Source organism: Perca fluviatilis, chromosome 19 (assembly GCF_010015445.1).
Source record: "Perca fluviatilis chromosome 19, GENO_Pfluv_1.0, whole genome shotgun sequence".
Taxonomy (NCBI): domain Eukaryota; kingdom Metazoa; phylum Chordata; class Actinopteri; order Perciformes; family Percidae; genus Perca; species Perca fluviatilis.
The window spans coordinates 8,462,374-8,483,337 of NC_053130.1; the positions used below are offsets into that span (position 1 = coordinate 8,462,374).

General features: G+C 40.6%; 1 protein-coding gene across 7 annotated transcripts in view; it reads left to right on the forward strand.

The window, feature by feature from the left end:
• The first annotated feature begins 19,052 nt into the window (after positions 1-19,052).
• The window catches only part of ehbp1 (EH domain binding protein 1), a 160,362-nt gene continuing 158,450 nt past the window's right edge, over positions 19,053-20,964 (forward strand). For 5 of the 7 annotated variants that reach the window (XM_039783401.1, XM_039783405.1, XM_039783406.1 and 2 more), the window contains exons 1-2: positions 19,053-19,475; positions 20,072-20,539. In XM_039783401.1, coding sequence (XP_039639335.1) covers positions 20,436-20,539 — 104 coding nt within the window. In that variant the 5' untranslated portion in view covers positions 19,053-19,475; positions 20,072-20,435. The remainder of the gene's footprint in view (positions 19,476-20,071; positions 20,540-20,964) is intronic. The other 2 variants (XM_039783403.1, XM_039783408.1) reach the window with 1 other exon arrangement.

The following is a 20,964-nucleotide window of genomic DNA, read 5'->3' on the forward strand; positions in this document are numbered from 1 at the left end:
GTCAGAAAACAAATGAGATTGTCACTGTCGTTTTTACTGATACACTTAGTGTCAACGTTATGCGACTGTATTGGCTGTATTCTATGAGACAGGTTGACTCCTAGCCCAATCTTTCATTAACAAGCAGCTGGAAATGCCAGATTGATGGGAATGCCTTGAGACTTCTCCCCGTGTGGGGAGTTTGTGTTCCAAAGCAGAGCAGTAGAGTTCAAGACCGGACATGTCTGCACCTGGCTGATCAATGGTTTATTAGCTGGTTCTTTTGTTGCTTATTTCCTTTAGATGATTTTAGATGTAAAGTTGAGAAAAGGTGTTTGCTAATCACACCATCTTTTAATGTCCTTTCTATAATGTCATATTTATTAATGATAAGACACACCTCAGGGGAATACCCCTACCCCCTAAGTCACTCATTTTCATCTTAATTCATAATTCATCTGGGCGTTCATGAAGCTCCCTCAATCGGTCTATGTCTTGTTTTCTGTGAACCCTCTCCTCTTTCTTCTCCTCTCTTCTACCTTTTATCTCATTCTCTCTTCCTTTTGTTGAACCGAGTGAAATTATTTAAAACACTTCAAGCATCCTCTGTTTATTTCCACTCTGTGCTTCTCCCTTCTCCCCTTTCCTCTCCTTCCCTCAGACGATCTGACCTGCTGCGCGTGAGGACTGTTTGCCATACCGTTGCTCTCTCACCTGCGTCAAACGGCCTTCTCACTGTATCAAACCAAACAAACAGTAAAGCGAACTGTATCTTTATCTCCCTCAGTAAAAGCAGATGTGACCACGGAGGAAAGTAAAGTGGTGGCACAGAATCCCAACTGGAATAACTGATTTCAACTTGAACCTTCACTGCTGTGTCTCTCCTACTTCCTCTCCCTGCTCATCCTTAAGTGTGATTTATGCTTCTGCGTAAAATCGAAGTCGTGGCTACGTACGTAAGTACGTGGAGACACGGACCCTATGCCGGACCTACGCCAGACCCTACGCCAGACCCTACGCCGTAGCCTGATGTGCACCTCTCGAAAAATTGCGGCAACGCATGTCGCTCGGCCGTGGCTTGGTAGCGTTGCGGAATCTGCTTAGAAATATAGGAAATAAAACTTCACATTCATTATTAATTTCACAGACAGCCAAGTGACAGTACTCTGATCCAGTAGAAATCACAGTTGTCAGCTTGACAGCACTCTAGCCCAATGGATTGGGGGGAGGGGGCACCAGGGGGAGCCAATCATATTTGGTGCCACCCCATACCCCCCTTCTAGCCCCGGCCCTGCCTATACCACCTCCCTCTGTGATCACTCATTTTAAATGTCACTATAGTCGATCAAGCTGTAGCCAAGTTATTCAACTTTATTCTGTCATACAACTTCCCGATCATTAAATATTGATTTGACCAATGTCTCAGGACACAAAAGCACAAGAGCTAAAGGTGGTTACAGTAACAGGTAGCTTTCGATCAAATCATTGTGTTATGCTCGTTCAGTTGTCTGACAACTGAGACATATGTAAGGTTAGGTGCAAGAGAAGTTTGGTGCAGGACAGTTTTCAGACGTAGACGGCTATGTGTGTCTACAATGAAACAGTTGTTTCTGATAGTTCTTTCAGGTGATGCATTTTACATTTTGACTTGAGTTTTACATAAGAAATACTGGGTAGTCTGGTGATAATTAGTCTACATCCTTGACGTTTCACTTCCAGGATTGCTCCGGTGCCGCAGGAAATTCCGCCGGATGCATGTATTTTCGCCGATGTCCGTTTCCTTCCGCGTTCTTTGTGTTGGAATTTGAAACTCAGGTGGGTTTATGAGGACTAGGGTTAACTGCTCCTCAGATCTCTGCAGGGTAAATCCAGACAGCTAGCTAGACTATCTCTCCAATCTGAGTTTTCTCTCGCACGACTATTTTACAGCGGCTCTGTCCAGCACTTAGCACCACCCAAGACGATTGTGATTGGTTAAAAGAAATAGCAATTATCCAGAGCACGTTTTTCTCCCATCATGGAATGCTATGTGGACTAGCCAGACCCTTCTCCGCTCTGCAGCGTGTGGATGGCAAAGCAAGACTAGGTGATAATAGATATATAAATAGAAAGCTGGATACAAAAGAGCACAACAAATAGGAACTTCATCAACAGTAACTCAACATCAAAAGACTGTTTGACAAGTGATCTCTAATGCAGTGCAGAAACATATTGTCAATATAATCAAATTTATAGTTATAAATCAATATGGCTTAAAGGGGCTTTATTTCACACAAAAATCAGCTAAACCAGTGGGCTTTAACACAAGTTTTTACAGTCAGTAATCAGGTTTTCTATTTGTATTTCTTTTATTAGCTGCTAGCTTCTGAGTGACACTGAGGCAGCTTTGTCTACATTTTATGTCCGCTGTCTTATGTTGTGTCAACTGTTTGTATTCACTTATAGCGGAGCAGTCTGTTTAGTGAAGTAATGAATTGAATTATTCTGATTGAGTTACCCAGGAGGCCTTTTTTTGCTGAACATGAATGTATTGGTGTGTTGTTTGCAGCACTTCAAATGCTTGATTCTCAAAGGGAAAACAGGGTCAGTTGGAGAAGTCAGCAGCTCACTAAGTGCTGGTTTTATGTAATATGCCTCAATAAGATACTACCTACAAACATATAATAGAGTTACACATACAAACCAGCACGGTGGCATTGCTCTTTAGCCTCGCTTTGTACCTCAGAGTCTCTGAGCTAATGAGCCATGTCCATAACTTCCCAAAGAGAAAGGTCTATCATTGTTGTGATATTTTTGGCTTAAAATCTGAGTATGTTATACTCTGGGGGACTTGTTTATTGCTTCCATCATGTATAACCATCTTGTAGAAATAATATCAGAGAGTGTAAATTATACTGTTATTGTGGACCAATGGTAACACACAGTCTCTCTCATCCATTCAGCCTCCTTTTGCCTATGTTAAACTTACATGTATTTGTTTCGGTATCTATTGTTTATTTCATATTAATGTTTAATATTGTTTGTTTATGTATGCACCAACCACCGAGGCAAATTTTTTGTAAGTGTAACTTACTTTAGCAATAAACCTGATTCTGATTCTGCAGTCCTGCTGGGAAGCAGTCTAGAAGAGGTCTAATTTTACATCATCTCAAAATACAAGCTCTTAGAACACATGGCTTATCAAACATGCAGTAAGTAGGTCGATAACTGAACTTTGTACGTCTCTCAACATTTTTGCACATCCTGCACTCATCCACACAGCCTCTTTTTTTTCTTTCTTAATGTGATATAGTTATGTATGTTATTTGTTATATAGTTATATGTGTGTGTGTGTGTTTTGTTTCTATATGTATTTTGTTTCATTTCATATTAATGTTTAAATATGTTTTTATGTATGCACCAAACCAACAAGAAATCCTTCATCCCCTCTGCAACAGCCATACTGAACAGCACAAAATGAACACCACAGTCAGCTGATACCTTAACACCCCCATGTCTTCTTTTTATATGTCCGTGTGAATGTCTCTTTGTGACTGGAGCCTTGTTAAAGACAATTTTCTGTAACACTTGTGTAACAGACAATAAAGTATTATCTTATTTTATCTTATCTTATCAAATTCCTAGTAAGTGCTACTTAACTGGCAATAAATCTTTTTCTGATTTTCTGATTCTTATTCTGAGCTTATTTCCCAAAAGCCTCACTACATTTGCAACTATATTAACTCGTAACATCTGTCTGGCCTTGTGTGAAATGAGTGCCATGGTGACCCAGAGTCAACCACCATCTGGTTTAAATTTCCCTCAGTGCAGTTTACACCACTTATCCTCTTCTCTGATTAGAGTCACTTTTTAATTCTTCATGCCTGAGTAACTTTGACTACACAGTGGTTCAATTTGAGATCTGCAGAAGTGATGCTACATGTTTTTTTTTACCTCTTTACTAACTGTAGACTTTGTCTGTTTTGTGCAGAGGAATTTTGAGATCTTACATGTTACCGTGGAGAATAATTGACAGGGGAAGGGTATAAGGAGTACAGAACCTCACATGCAGTGACAGTGGTGAACATTGTAGCAGCAATTCGTTCCTGGACATATTATCTACAAACTGTAATCCAAATAGGAAAGCAGTTACAGTTACAGTATGCAGCAGAATTGCTTCAAAACAAGACATCAAACCCCTAAATCTGACCTCTGACCTGCAGTGGAGGAGAGAATTCCCCTCCTGAGATCAATAACATGTTAAAATATAATCAATAATCTCAGCCGCTTGAATGACAATAACTGGATTTTAACTCCCCCCTTTACTAATATTAGATTCCAAAATGGTTTATTAAATATGGCCCATCACAAAAGATGAGGTACTTGCAATAGTGTGGCTTCAAGTCCAGAACACTCAACATGATTTAATGCAACAGCACAGCTATAAAAGCGATAATAAAGCAGGACTAGGATGGAGGCTGTATCTGGGCTCATCTCCTAATGGCTGATGCCAGTGTCTTCATAGTGGCAGATAGAGACAGAGACATGCAACCTTTTACTAGCTGAGCTGCTGTTTTCCAGAGGAGAGGGAGGAGAGGGGTGTAGAAATAGCTTCTCTGTGAGCTGCTGAACCCCCAGCCCCCAGCACGGGATCAGTGCATGTTATTACACCTGCAAGCAATGAGTGGGCTGGCAAGCAGACTGGCGATCAACCAAGGAGAATATTAGGCTTCCTACTGCACTTTCTCTCTTTATCCTCCTCTTTTTCTTTCTGATGCAGCTACTTTTCCTCCTGCTCGTTCCATTTTTCTGCTTTTTTTATTTTAAACCTCATCAATGGAAGTTTGATGGGCATGGATTCTTTGTTTCTGGGTTGAGTGTCTCGCTCTAGGGCAGTTTGACAGCAAAGGAGACTCTACACTCAGTGCTCCCAAATTCATTTTGTTTTTTCTTTTTTTTCTTTTCTCAAACACATAAACTTCATATTTGTTGCATCCTCAATCTTCCTCTTTTTTTTTCCTTTTTTCTATTCAATCTCCTTTTCCTCCCAGTCGTTAAATTCTTTGCTTTTAGTTTGTGTGGACACACTGCCAAGACTATTAAGTCTTCCAGCCCTCGCTCCTGCCTTCAATATGTTTGGACAGCCAGAGAGAAAAACTCCTGATAATAAACTGCAGAGCAAATCAATTATCCGTGCGCCAATCTCAGTGTGTAAGAGGGGAGACAGAGCGAGCTTTTCTCTGAAGAGCAGAGACTTTTTCAGATTTTGCCGACTGTGCACTGCAACAGAAGCAGTGTTTCATAAGCCGCAGGTGTTGTGAAATATCTTCTGAAAGTTTGTTTAGTATTAGCAATCATAAGCATGACTCCATGCTGAATCATCACATCTTTAAGTATTCAAGCTTTGTTTTACAGGTTGAAGTCTGTATCAGTAAGTATGTCTTATATAACAACAACAGCTAGTTCACAACTTTTTTCATGCATAAATGCGAAACATTCTCTAGTTTAAGCTTCTAAATTGTAATGAGTTGCGGCTTTTCTTTATCTTGTGACATACTTAGGTGCTCGTGATCTGTCAACAAGACATTTGAACACTTCACCTTGAGCTTTTCATAATGCATTTTTCAGTATTTTCCGACATCTTATAGATCAGATGAATCAAGAAAATAATCGTCGCTTTGTTCAATAATGAAAATGAACTTAAACTGCAGCCCTAATTTAAACATAATACTGAAATAGAATAAAATTGATGAAGTTTGACATTTAAAAACCAAAATGTGACTAATCAGCACAGTTTCATCACAGCCTGTCAGTGAACTTTCAATACAGGCTTTCATTTTCTCCTGATTATACTTTCATGACAATAATAAATGTATGTATCCTGTACCTGCTAAAACACTGCTATACTCCTCTACAATGTCATGAACTGAATAGTTTGTATGTTATAACTGGTTCATTATCACGTATCATTAGGCTAATATTACAGTATCTATGAGAGGTGTCATGAAAATGACAATACAAAGTTTAATATCCGTACTGAAGTATATTAATGACTTGAAATTGTTTTTTACGGTGAACTTTTGACCTTACAAAGCAACTGTTGCTCAAAACACGAGCTGACATATTTCACAACTGTTGTGAAATGAGGGAACAGGGGATTTGCTCATATTTGTTGCTTCATATCTCTTTGCTTTGATTTGCAGCTCAAACACAATTTTGTTTTTCCCTCGGCTAAATATTATAAATCACTGTCTGCTTTCTGTCTCATGGAATAAATGCTTTACAGCTAACAATATGCAGACAGGAACTGTTCTTATTTATTCATTGACAGCGGGGAGAAAATTGAAGTTCTCTTCTCTGACAAACCAGCCGGAGGGAAAAGAAACATTCAAGTCTGATATTCAGCTCGGTTCAACAAGAGAAAAGGGAATCCACAGCCTGACATCTAAGCGATACATAAACATAACCAGCACCTGATTCTTGTATTTCTCACTTCTGTTGCTGAGTTTTGCCCCACAGAGACTCTTATGGGGTCTTTCACGAAAAACTCTGGAAGCACTTGACTTATGTTACTGCTGCAAACTCTCTGTCCGCAGTGTCAGAGCTAAATGACAAATGGACACAAGAGGATAATTACATGAATACTGCTGACTGGAAGTGTTGAGCCTTTAATGGTTTGTTGTGTTTGCATTAAGGGGAAAGCAAGAGAAGTGGCATCGTGACTGGAAACAGGCCAGTTCAAATCAGCCGAATATCTGCAGAAATCAGGGTGGTGGAATTGAGACAGGTAACACTTCCTCTTCCCTTAAAAACGAACATGAATAGCACTCTCTCCCAGCCCAAAATATATATGAATGCACGTGACCCTCCGTCCTCCTCCAACAGAGGAATGTGTTCTCAGTCATCATTACGAAGCACTGAAAGCCTTGCATTGTCAACCAAAGTCTTCACATCTGGATGAGTTTTCAGATTAGCCACTGATAGCCGATGTTAATGCAAGATATTTGTCAAAGTGTCATGTTTTTCCATAACTTTATTTCTGCTTTAAAAGGAAGTTGACCTGACCTGCTGCCACCGAGGAACCGGCTCATTTAAGTGGAAGAGGACTATAAACAAACGGTCCTCGCTGTGGAAACATGACTTTGATTAAGGAACACTCACATGCAAACAATCCAGACTGTCTACTGTTTATTGTACACAAACTGCTGCTTCCTGCTTCTGGTAAAATAGTCTTAGTCACTAAAGCTTTATAGCAATAGAGAGTTGCAGAACAGACAGTTATTTATACAGTAACAAGATTACAGTCACAGCTATGCTAGCGGCTCTATGAGGCTGTACAGAAGGCACAGTGGTGCTTTAAGCGAGATGGTAACATCAGCATGCTAACATGCTCATGATGACAGTGCTAACATGCTGATGTAGGCGGTTTACCATGTTCTCCATCTTTGCATGTGAGCATGCTAAAATGGGCTACTTATTATTAAACATCAAGTACAGCTGTTTTGCAGTTATTTGGTCATAAACCAAAAGCAAAGGGCAAATTGACCAAAAACCACAAATGTCAACATCGTGGTGCTAGAGGAAATGTCAGGGGATCAACAAAGTCATTAGGATTCATCCTCTTGGGACCATATATTATATAAAATTGAGATGCATAATAAACTGGTCCTATAGGGTGGCCTAAAGCCTACACACACCTTTTTATGTTACCCTACAATACTAAGCTATTAAAATAACATATTCTTTACATATTTATATATCATCATGTTTTAATGTCAAACATACATGTGGAAGGCACAGTGTATGTTTTGCTGTATCTGTGGATGGCTATAGTGGCTACCCTACCTATAGGCCAGTAGGTCTATCATCAATGTTGTTGTTTTTTATGAATAGGCCGTTATGTTGGATTCTTGTTAATGTTTATTTTTTAGACTTTCAAAAAAGTATTAAACAATAATTTGGCGGTCCCCCTGCAGTGACTCTTAAGGACCCCCTAGGGGTTGCGGACCCCCTGTTGAAGATCTCTGCATTAGAGGATAAGTCAGGGGATCACCAACGTCAGTAAGCTTTGTCCTCTGGGGACCATAAACATCTGCACACAATTTCATGGAACAATTTCTAGACCAAAGTGGTGGGCTGACAGACTAAGCGACACTTGCTGTCCTTGCAAAATAAAACAAATAATTAAAGGTCCAACATGTAATGTATTTACTGTAATAAATCCAACAATGACCCCAATACATCATCACATATTGAGGAAACATGCTAAGTTGAAATACTATCTTTTCTGACAACAATGCTAATGCCAGTATTTTCTCCTTTTGAAATTTCCGTTCCGTGACGGAATTTCTCTTTGTGTTTTGGCCTGTGTGTTGTTATCAACTGCCCAGTTTGACAGCCAGGCCGGGTTGCCAGATATACCTGTAAAAACGCAAACCCAGCGCGCTACAGCTGTAACGTTATTACAGCAATAAAAGCAGCAAACAAACAAAGAGGTTCAATGGAGATAGATTCTACCCGACCTAAAAAAAACTGCATGTTTCTAACAGTTGCGTGACCAGAGACGTGACAATCCCCGGGTAAATATTGGAGATGTATTTGAAAGATTGAGACAGCTGAGTTGGCTAATTTCCTCCTGAACAGGTAAGTATTAGCTTCAGGATAATTTATCACGGCTACAAGGGACGGGCATTTTATGTAATTTCAACATTTGTGTACTCACATTGAATTACAGTAAATAGCTAGAGTACCCAAGTTGGTTACTTGCAATCATAATTGAGACACAGCCAGTAAAGTGATCCCGACTGGTCCTGGCTAACGCCGCCATGCTAACCCTGCTAACTGCTAGCTAACGTTACCAGAGGACCAGGCAAGCAGACCACAGCTGTTTACAACGTGTAGCCTGTTCAGCGGCCGTAGCCATTAAACGGTGAGTTATTTTAAGCCAAGAGAGGGGGGCTGTAAATAGGGAAGAGAGGACCGTGAGTTTGCAGTGTGTTTAGCGATTGTTGCGGTAATTCTAAGCCAATGAAGTGTGTTCAGTCAGGTGGAGAGGACGGCAAGGTAGTGTTATTTTTAGCGGTTCTCACTGTAATTCTAAGGCGAGGAAGTGTGTCTGTCCGTCGGGTGGAGAGGGCGGCGACGTTGTGTTTTAATTCAATTTAATTCAATTTTATTTATAGTATCAAATCATAACACGAGTTATCTTGAGACACTTTACAGATAGAATATGTCTAGTCCACACTCTATAATTTACAAAGCCCTAACAATTACAGTAATTCCCTCAAGAGCAGTGCGACAGTGGCAAGGAAAAACTCCCTCTTGGGAAGAAACCTCGGACAGACCCAGGCTCTTGGTAGGCGCTGTCTGACGGTGCTGGTTGGGGATATGATGAACAGTGGCAATAATAGTCACATTAATAATCAGTCCTTCCAGAAAAACGCGGATTTTTTTGGGGATTGTTGCGGGCAAAAATCCTTGATTATGCGGAACGTTTTCTTAAAAAATGCGATGGAATATGCGGGATATTTATGCAATTTTATGCGATGAAATTGCGGGAACTTACAAAAAATGCGGGAACTTGCAAAAACGGTTTGATGAAAAAAAGAAGAAAAAGTGATTCCCAAAACACCCGCCCTTTAAAAAAAAAAAAAAAAAAAAATAAAAAATTACATTTAAAAAAAAAAAAAAAAAAAAAAAAAAAAAAAAAAAAAAAAAAAAAAAAAAAAAAAAAAAAAAAAAAAAAAAAAACAAAAAAAAAAAAAAAAAAAAAAAAAAAAAAAAAAAAAAACACAAAAAAAAAAAAAAAAAAACACAAAAACAAAAAAAAAATAAAAAAAAAACAACAAAAAAAATAAAAAAAAATATATATATATTTTTTTTTTTTTTTTTTTCTTACCCCACCAAATTCCACCACAAATCTTTAACCACAATTTTTTTTTTTTCCCTCTCCCCCCCCCTTTTTCTTCCTTCCCCCCCCCCCCCCCTCTCCCCCTCCCCCCCCCCCCCCTCCCCCCCCCCCCCCCCCCCCCCCCCACCACAAATACTTGTTAACCGTAATACTGCTTTTTTTGGCCATAAAGCATCATTTTGTGATTAATTACATCCCACTTTTTATCACAGTAATACAACAGATACCTTATTTATTTTGAAAGTTCAATATCGACAAGTAGCTAACATTGATGCTAATGCTTTGTGGGTAACATTATGAGGTTACAACATCATTCAACACGCTTTAGTATGACTGTTTAGACCACAGTTAACAGGACTGGGCCAACCCACGAATAACTTCACTAGCAACGTTAACTGTATAGATAGACGATTAATCTAATGCTAATTTAGCCAGCTAGAACACCCCGGTCTGTCTGCCTCACTCCCCCGGCGCAGAGAGACTCAGTCGGGGATGACAGCTGACAACAGCCCCGGGACACATAGCTAGCTAGCTATCGTTAGCCCCCAGTCAGCTATCAGCCAGCTACTTTTATTACAGCAACCCCCCGGCCAGAACTTATCTCCAGTGCCTGGTGCTAACGGCAGTTTAATTAAACGTCGGGAAACGGACCATATCAGACCAGGCACCGAGTCACAACAGCGGCCATCCATAGAGTTAGCTACATCTCCGCAGCGCTACCGGTGTATTCGCTGAAAATCTCCTCCCTGCCGAATTTCTCCCCTCTTCGCGTTAAGCTGTCTTTACGGTTAGCTAAATTAACCTGACAAAAGGTGAGTTAAGCACCAAAACGAAAAGTTAAGATTACTGAAAAGTGAAGGGGAGATAATTCCGGGCAGCTGGGAGATGTTCTGCTGCTGCACAACCGGCATCGAACGTCCTGGCTCGCTGTCGCGGAGATTCCCCCGACAATCCCCACCCACACCCGTCTCTCAGCCTCGTTTAGTAGCTAGCTAGCGTTACAACAAACCCCGTCCGCCCCGGTGTTGAAACGATCCAAAAGGTGACACTGATATGTGAAATATTTTGTGTTTTAGCTGCTGGCTACTGTTAGCTTGCTGGCTCACGAGCTAACTGGTCAGCTACAAATAAAAATCTAATCAAGAAAAACGTAATTATGTTGGGGAAACTGCAGCTATTTTATTAGAATGAATAAACGTAACGTGAATAAACTTGAACGGGTAAACTCGTCCGTGAACTGATGCATTCTAACTGGCAGCGAAGGTGTTTAACACTTAAAACTCCCATAATTCCACGCAACTTCACAACGTCATCAAAAGTCCAGTTTTACCGTCCATTGTTTTGGTTGAGAGACCCCTAGTGGCAGAAAGTTACATATTGTACGTTTAAACAAAGAAATTTGAGTAGACATCAGATATTAAGATAGCTTTCTGATACCAACTTAAGAGACTCAAAGTACATGTCAAATTCAACCTCCAACACCTGCTTTTCGATGATGTTCACGTCGCGTAATTACGTCACTTCATAACGTTCCCATGGCAACAGGGGAAAATGGCTGCTCTTAAACTGCTCTTAAATATAAGCGTAAACGCTTATATACTGTCTATGAGTAAACGCAACATTTTTGCAACTTTCTGTTAAGATATATGTGACTTTTTTGCAACGAAAATTGCGGGGATTATGAAATCATGCAAGCGCTGCATGTTTTGTGCGGAAATCGGCAATTTATGCGGCGAAAGTGCGGCATATTTGAAAAAATGCGGCCTCCGCATGAATATGCGGACTTTGGCTGATTATGCATTGAATTATGCGATCGCATAATCGCGTTTTTCTGGAGGGACTGAATAATGGAAGAGTGATGTCAAATGGTAGTCGTAGTAGTTCATGTCATATCAGTGCGCTGCAGGGCGTTACAGGATGTAGCGTGGCCCAGCAGAGCATGGATAGACGTAGCAGGAAGCAGCAGGGTTCAGCAGGACGCAGCATGACATTGCAGGACGCAGCATGACATTGCAGGGCACTGCAGAGCTTAGCAGGGAGTGCAGCAGGACAACGGCGACAGCTGCAACCAAGATCTTGGTGCCAACGTTCTCCAAGGAAATACACTGGGTGAAAAAACATAAGGACTCCGGGGAGTAAACTCCCCAGAAGCAGGGTTCCTACCGTAATTCTAAGCCGAAAAAGTGTGCCTGTCAGTTGGGTACAGAGCTCCGCGTGAGCACAGGCTTTTATGACTGTCAATATAGCCAGCATCTAATGTTAGCTACTCCGCTGTGCTGTTAAGTAATGTCTGGCTATGTGTGTCTAGCAACATTGTTGGATGCTGCGGTATCAGCCCGGCAACCTCCGTGAACTTAGAGTCTGGGGAGGAGGGGGCGGGGGAGAGGACTTTCTCCAGTATTTTGAATTTGTACTGCATTTTAAACACTAGCTGGCAGTATTACATATTGCACCTAAATAAAATAAACAGCATAGAGAACATCCTGAAAGTGTGTCTCAAATACTGTAGCAGATACAGCTCCTGTTCCACAATAAGCAAAATCAATAAGGAACACCAAAGAGAAGCAAAGGCTATATTGATTTCGGCACATGAACAAGGCCTGTGATGTTGATGAATTACTTCCTGCAGTGAACCCCTTAATGACTTCATCCAGCCAGCCTGCTGCTAATTAACAAGCTATTTAAAAAGGCAGACAGGAGTGTTTAATCTAGGCTGGTGGTGGTGGAGGTCACAAGGAAGTGATTCTGCACTCAACCCTGCCTGGCTGGGTTCCCTAAAAGCCCCAAGACAGCTATCCAGGGACTCATTTAGCCTTTGTTCAGGTTGTGTGAATGGAAGTGAAGAGCCCTCTCTTGGGGAGAGAAACTGGAGAGTGACTTGTCTGCTGGACTGTCACTGTTCATTCAGTGAGCTGATACTGGCTGACGCTTGTTAGCTAATGATCTTGCAGCAGTGTGCTGATCTAGTGACATCTCTCTTGGTTGTTCCCTTTCTGTCGGGGAGGTTAACAGGGCATGCATGTTATATTTTCCACCATCATACTGCTGCGCGCTCACATATTTACATTTATATTTTAAGCATTTCTCTGACCCTTCTTCTTCACTTTCATAAATCCCAGAGGAAAGCGTTGAAACATCTCTTGCTGGTCTGAAATTTGAGAATAACTTTATTTTCAATATACCTCTTAAATCTACTGTATATCTTCAAGCTAGATGAATCATGTTTTACCCTGTTTGAGCCTAAAAGTTCAAGATCTTGCTTTCTGCTTATATGTTAAACATCCTGATTCATTTAAATAAAAAACAAACGCAACTGTCATATGCTTTAAACTTTTTTTTTTTGAAGACTCAAGGCACAAATTGGGTTGACCCTTAATGGATTTTTATTTATTTTTTGCCAGTTCTACTTTTAAAGAAAAATAAGCACCTTGAACTCCTCACTGCAGGTCATTCAAATAATTCAGATACACTGCACTCAGCAGATGATGGGATTTCAAACCATGACAGCTTGAGTAAACATTTATTTTGTAATCATTGTGAAGCAATACTGGCCACTACATATCTCTACCGCTCTCACAGTCAGCATAAAATGAGAATGTGATGTATTGGCTTTCACTATCAGCAGCCAGCAGGCCATATGTAATCAGCACCATGTTTCGCCAGAGGAAAAGTGATTCTTCAAACTAGGGATCATTGCGCAGTTCGTGCACAGTCCAGGCTCTCCTGGGTTGAATATGGGTTTAATTTCACACAGACATGGATCTGATAACCACTCAGATGAGTGTAAATGGGTAATTTGCTTTTCCTGAAAAACCATTCCTCAGCAGAACAGGCAAAACAGATTAATTTCATTCTAAATTCAGAGTGATGTAGCAGATCGAGGTGCTCTGACCGCAGTGGTGTGACACTGACACAAAGACTTGAGTATAATGTGCCCATAAATGTAAAAAAAAATAAGTCACCCTTTGATCCACTTTTACACTGTTAAATATCCATTTGAGATGTTCTATTCATTACAGGAGTTACTTAGTGATGAAGTGGTTTGTAATAATTTACATTTCGTTGTACTCTATTGCCCTCCACCTGTCTTGTCTTATTCTACTTCAGTTGAGAAATTACCTTTGGTTCCCAGAACGCATTTTGGCAGCCCTTAGAGAGCAAGTGTGAGCTTGTTGCTTTTAGTAAGCAATAACGTATTGGCATATTCATATGATTGCACCTGTGTCCCTTACTTAAATGTAACTTGTGGCTGCAGTGCATTCTGGGCTGTTGTTGATGGAGCCCTGTCTGTCTTGTCTTTGATGGATTTCTGCATTTATGAATGTTTTTTGTGTTAACAGGCTCCTCTGGAAAGAACCCCTTGCGCTTTGGTCCTGAGAGTCTAATACCACAAAGTTTTGATGATTACACCTAGGTGATGTTCAGAGCACAATTTCTCTTCATCAGATTAACGCTAAACTGGAATTGAAGTTGCAACTAATGGTTCTTTTCATCATCGATTAACCTGCAAATGTTTTCTCAATTAATCAATTAATAGTTTGGTCTACAGTGAAAGATGTCCAGCACAATATCCTAAAGCCCATACAGTACATTTTCAAATGTCTTGTTTTGTCCAACAAAAAGTCCAAAATGATAAAAAATAATAAACCAACCAAGAAAACAGCCAAGAAAAGGTTAACGTGAGCAGGGTACCGATAACCGTGACATGAGGTGCCGGTCATTTCAAAGGCAGTTGCAAAAGGTGAATGTGTGCCGGGTACAGGGCTCTGCGTGAGGTGACAGTCCTTTCAGGGGCCGTTGCAATTGAGTTTAGCAGACAAAAGGTGACCGTCATGCGCCGACGAAATTTAAGTTTAGGCACCAAAATGACTACTTAAGATTAGAAAAAAGATCGGGGTTTGGATTAAAACCCCCTTAAGTAGTATTCCCAGGACACAAACGTGCGTTTCTGGGTGAAAGTCTTGTGTTTTATGACGTTGCAGTTGAGATCAACAAACTTTATTAATAACTACAAATGGGGAAGAAATATGGATGTGTCATGTATCATAAAAGGCCAACCTGGCACACAAGTGATGGAGAAGGGAGAAAATAACTGTTGCGACTCAATTTGCATAGTGAAATATAAAACCAAATCACATAAAAATCAAATCCATATTAATCCCAGTTGTGGCTTTGATGGCAACGTTCCAAGAGGAAATGGCCACGCCCTTCATCCATCTGTAAATCCACCGGGAAACAGAGAGGCTTCCTGTAACCGCAGCGAGCCGCCGATACCACCAGACACTCTGCCATGAGTCAAGATGGTGCAGATCAAAGAGGAAGATGCTTATCTGGCACTGTGAGCATTGCACTCACATTTTAACAGGGACACAAGCACAAATAGGAATCTGTGGAAGGAGTAAAATATGACATGATGACCCAAGCTGCCTCATGAAAATACAATCAGTTATAGTCATGATTGTTATAGCTTTCTTGAGTATCCCTTACTCATCATAATTCCAAATAGCAGACCATTTTCTGTGTGTTAAAGGATAAAGCTGGAGTTATTCTAAATGTTTGTTATTGCCAGCAATTCCCAAAGATTAGATAATTAGTTAATCTGTCTCGCAATACTTTCTGATTTCCAAACTGTATCCCAACTTTTTTTTAAAAGCTGAATCATTTCTGAAAACAGCTGCATGGGCACTTTAGTTTTTAGCAAACCAAACTTGAACAGGATTTAAAAGTGTATGTATTGTGGACTATTTTCAGCTGTGGATTAATACACATTTGGTGCTCTAATTACAGTGCCCATGTTCATCCCATAGAAGGAGCATATCACCCAGTGCAAGAGGAATAAGATATATCATGCTTTGGATACACAGAAAACACAACAGGGTCAATTCTTTAAACTGCCTACCCCAGCCTCATGTCTTGTTTTTCTGTTCTTCCCACAATTATGTCAGTTATACTTTTGGCTATCTGTGCTTCACTGAAGTGGTTCAGACTCACTTGGCTTATATCTAAAGAACTCTGCTTTGTTAACAGGTCTTTTCAAGTGGTCTAACACCAAACGCCTGCGCCTGAAGAGCTGGCTTAGATCCTGGAGGCCGTGTTTTTGTTTGCTCTTCACAGAGAGAAGTAAGGTGTGAAGCTTTCATTCTCCTTGCGCAGTCAGGTAGAGACAATATCACTGTTAACACAATTAATATAAAGCCCACATTAAGTACCACTCTGCTACTACTGATAAATCCCATCAGTGCAAAAATAAAGCTGCAATGTGCTTCATAGTATTTGGGTAGCAAAAAGCATTTTGTGTTGAGATAGCAGGGGCAGTGGCTCTCATGAAATCCTTTGTGGAATCAGACAAAACAAACACACACGTCAAGAGTCAAAATGTTACCCAACGACTGCATGAGCAGCAGGGACGACCTGCTTTTAACTCCAATAAATCAGGTAATCATTAATCATGTTTGGCATTCTCTGGACAGAGTGTTCACTCACTGCTGACTGTATGTCAGTCTGTATGTTTGGATTCATCATTTTCTCTGGCTGGAGAAGTGACAGTATTGGAAACAGAATGTATTGAGGCCAAATAGGGCAAATCTCAGTTGGGGGGAGGGGGGGGGGGGTATGATGTTTTTCTCTATTGCAGCCCCACTTTGTGTTTTAGGCTGAGAATAATCTATTTGCACATGAAACGATTCCCTGGTGTAGCATTAAAGTTGTTATGGTGAGGGATGACATTGCTTTTGCTGTGAGATAATGAATATTATCCTTCTCTGTTTTCCCCAAAAATAATTAGGCAATTGAAGGATGCATAAAAATGGGAAATAAAAATAATCATTTGGTAACAGGGGTTTCTAATTATCATTTATTTGATTTCAGAAAACAAAAAAGGAGGTGTCTGGAGTTGGCATACAGGACTCCACTTGACCTTTGGCACTCTTCTCTCACTGTCATTCCATAATATAGTCTTTCTTTCACACAGACACACATCAGCAGGCCCGTCCTCCTCCTGTGTCATGTATAAAATGAAGCCTCTGCTGACGTGTGGGCAGGCAGACACACAAAGCGTCATTTAGCACCGGGTCATTTGTCACATCAAAGCATTCCTTGATACATGAAGGGAGGCTCCCTGTCTTCTGTCAGAGTAAAATGTAAACAGGCGACACAGAGCAGCAGGATCAGCAGGCCCCCTGCTGTCAAATCGGCTATGACCCTAAACCCCAAATTGTTCTCAGTTTACAAAAACATAACTGAATGAAAGCTGATCTGAAATGCTGCTTTGTGTTTTGATGGTAAGATTGACGTGTTTTATCCTAAAACACCCAATATACTATTTATCTATGATACATTTTGGCAAGATACTTTTCTGAAACCTGATTTAGAGGTGCATATATTTCCAATTTTGTGAAATTGCAGATGTTATAATCAGAAATATAAGGACTCTGATGAAGATGTAACTATGCATCGAAACGTTAGTCACTGTTATGCACCTTAAGAAATAAAATCATCAAGTAGAAGACATCCGTGTTGCACCGGCAATTTTTTGCTATTTATTCTGTTGTGTCCTGCCTTGGTTGCACCGGATTGTTGTGGTCTGCAGAAGCGCAGAGAACTCCCCCTTTTTTCCAGAAATATTAGTGTTTTATAAGCAAATGTCTGAAGGTGACCAGTCACTTCTGTGAAAATCCTTATAGTGTTTCATTAACATTGAATAAACATTAAAATATGTTATTTTACATTAGAGTAAACAAAGCAGATTTTTGATTGTTCAGTGTTCCAGATTTTTTCAGGGGCAGATATATTGAAGTGCAAAGTGTGGGTTCACTAAAAGAGCAAATATGGCTCCTGGGTGCATGTTTGTAACTATCAAAAGTGAAACACTGGCACTTTGTTATTTTATATTCTGCTGGATCTCTCTCCATCCAGCCCCTTCCAACAAAAAGAAAAAAAAACATAATAAAGCCACCATCTCTCTTGCAGCTTATATCCCTGAGTGCCATATAAAAGGATACAATATCAATTTCCTGTTATTACAGCCATATCTTTTTTGAGATTAAATTAATCTTTCCATGAGCAGTGCTGCTTCCCCTGCTACAGTTTGCATTTACAAGCCAGTGGTTACAACCAGGGAGTATGGAGGATGTGTAGAGATGTGTGTGTGTGTGTGTGTGTGTGTGTGTGTGTGTGTGTGTGTGTGTGTGTGTGTGTGTGTGTGTGTGTGTCTCTGTCTGTGTCTGTGTGTGTGAGTGTGGAGGAGGAGGGTATTGATTTCTGATGGATGGTAGGTGTTTATTTCCTCTTAACATGTGAAAAGACCCCCGGCATGCAGGAGTACAAGGTTAACACTCACTTATTAATGTGACAGGACCAGGAAGTGGAAGTCTCATCCTCATTAGCACTAACCTGAGGGGGGTGAGCTTTGATACTATAGTGTCCCAGCTCTGGTATGTATTGTCTTGATTCCAAAGCTTTGAAATGATTTTGCCAGTTAGGCTGCTGTTTCGTTTAAGTAAGAATATAAATGTCATACAAATGTTATTTTTGTAGGCTAATTGGCTATTTAGCTTTAACATTTTTGCTTTGGGGACTTCATACACAACCAATAGATCTTTTAATCCATCTCTGAATGAGTCTTTAGGACAGCAACAATCATTCCAAGGAAAGGCCAGAGCCAGAAAGCATTCTTATCTCTACACTCACACACAGTCAAGGATTAAATGTTAGGGTGAAGGATGTTGAATTTGACCATTGTGATACCAACAACCTAGAAATGCCTCATGAATCAGTAAACAATCTGTAAATGGCACAAAAAAATTCCACCAATGGTTTATGCCCGGGGGCGTCTTTCCCAGCCTTCAGTCATCCAGGCGGCAGGCGAAATGATGGAGAGGCGAAGCTGGGTCAAGCTGGTTAGATAAACATAGAACAGAAACGGAAGTATAGAGATTAGCCTTCAAAATAAAATACATGTATTACTTTTGGACGAAAAGGACATTATGTTTCGAATCAATATTGTTAAAATAGGAAACAAACAAATGTAATTTGGTTTACTATACATTCGTTATGATATAATAATAATAATAATAATAATAATAATAATAATAATAATAATGTACGTATGTTTAGCTCCTCTATCCAGTAGCGATTTAATTTGAAATGCCCCGAACGGAAATCTTTTAAAAATGTTGTCTAACTTTACGCACTCCAGAGGAACAGAGCGGTCAAACTATCAGTAACAGTTGAACTACTTTGCTGTGGGAATTCCTGCCTGGGGTCGGAATACTTTTGTTTAGCTTTGTTTTTGGGTTCAAGCTGAAATAAATGTCGGCTCTGACTCAAGTCCTGAGTCCTGGAGCTTGCGCTTACCTGTGGAGCAAATGTGTCAACTGGCAAGCAACGGTTTCCGCTAGTGCCGTGTTGTGATGGCTAGTCCTCGTCGCTAGCAGCAGGCTGGCTAGCAGTATGTATGGCTGGTCTCGGTACTGCTGCAAAGAAGGCGATCATTAGCTCGCAAGCGGGCTACAATCGCTCGGTTGTTAGTTTGTTGTAGACAGTTTGCCATCTCTTAACACTACTGATAAGGACACATAACGGACAATGCGTTGGATATCACAGTAAGGTGAGTGTCATACAGGCACAGTTAACCTAGTTTCACATGTTAACTCGTTAGCATAGCAGCTGAATCCTTCTGGTTAGGCTCAGACTATTCCCTGGATTCAGAGACATTCCTCAAAATATTCCATGTTTATAAAATGTTTATTTGAATTTCAGTTTTGGGTGGCGTGTCTCGGAGCAGTTTTTGTCAGACTGAATGGTTAACACGACTTATTTTAATGTAATGTCATTGCTTCTCGGTTAATGTTTCAATACACACATCCATATTTTGTATTATCAAACATCCCAAGTTAGCTTGCCACACCAGTAAATAGCCCCCGGCGCGCTGTGCTGGCAGCAGAAGTGGTGGTGCTGGAGTCCTAAACACGTTCTTACACATGAACAAAGTGTTATGTTAGCGATGCAGATAAACCGGGTTGTTTTAACATCTATGGTGCTACAACCGCCGGTAACAAAGCTTTTGCACGGACAAAGCATCCCTGTATTGGGGACGGTAGTGGAGCGTTTAACGTTAGAAATCAGCGAGAATACTCCGGAATGCCAGAGCTTTGCAGTTCTGATGTTGCTCTACTGACTGTGCCTTTTTTCTTTCTTTTGCAGAAAGATCACCAGATGGAAATATTATATTAATACCAAGTGGATTACTTATCATGCCTTTCAAAATCATGGAGTACATTTCTTCACAACAACATGCGCGCCGTTAAATCAAATCTCGACCACTGCTGCAGAGATTCCCTGTCCTTACGTTTGGATTTATCAGGCGGTTTTTAAAGACCAGCAGCCACGACTAGATGTGCACTGATTTTTTTTAAATGTGCTTCCGGTAAAATATTTATTATGTGTCTACACTGGTTGGATGTGCTCAGATTCCTATAAACATTATCGTGACTTCGTGCGACGGAAGCCCAAGAAAGGAAGTCCAGGACGGGATAGGTACACAGAAACTACCTGCTCCTAAAGAAACATGGCCTCGGTTTGGAAGAGACTGCAACGTGTGGGGAAACATGCCTCCAAATTCCAGTTCGTGGCTTCCTATCAGGAACTGATGGTGGAATGCACTAAGAAATGGTGAGTTTTTTGGGAATAACAGTCGACCACAGTGCTGTCATTTAAGCCCCATGAAAACTGTGTGTCTCTGTGTGCTGGAATGCTGAGCTCGTTCCTGGTGGCCATAATTCACACAGACACACACACATTCAGTCTCCTTGGTGTGCAGGCATGTCTGCATGCTGGGAGGGGCCTGGCTGCCTTGTAAAATTACTGTTTTTTTCCCATCTTGTGCACCAACGTTGAATTTGGTTGGTTTGAGTCATGAAATGAGGGTGGCAGGCAAAAAGATTTCCCTTCCTTCAACCTGAAAGGTTTGGTTCAAGCTGCCTCCCTGTGCTCCTAAAATGCAAGCAAACCACTAAATCCCTACCAACTCTAGGGATGCTATAGGGAATCTGATCCTGACTTCTGACTTCACTGGAAGTAGGGAGACTATGAGGGAA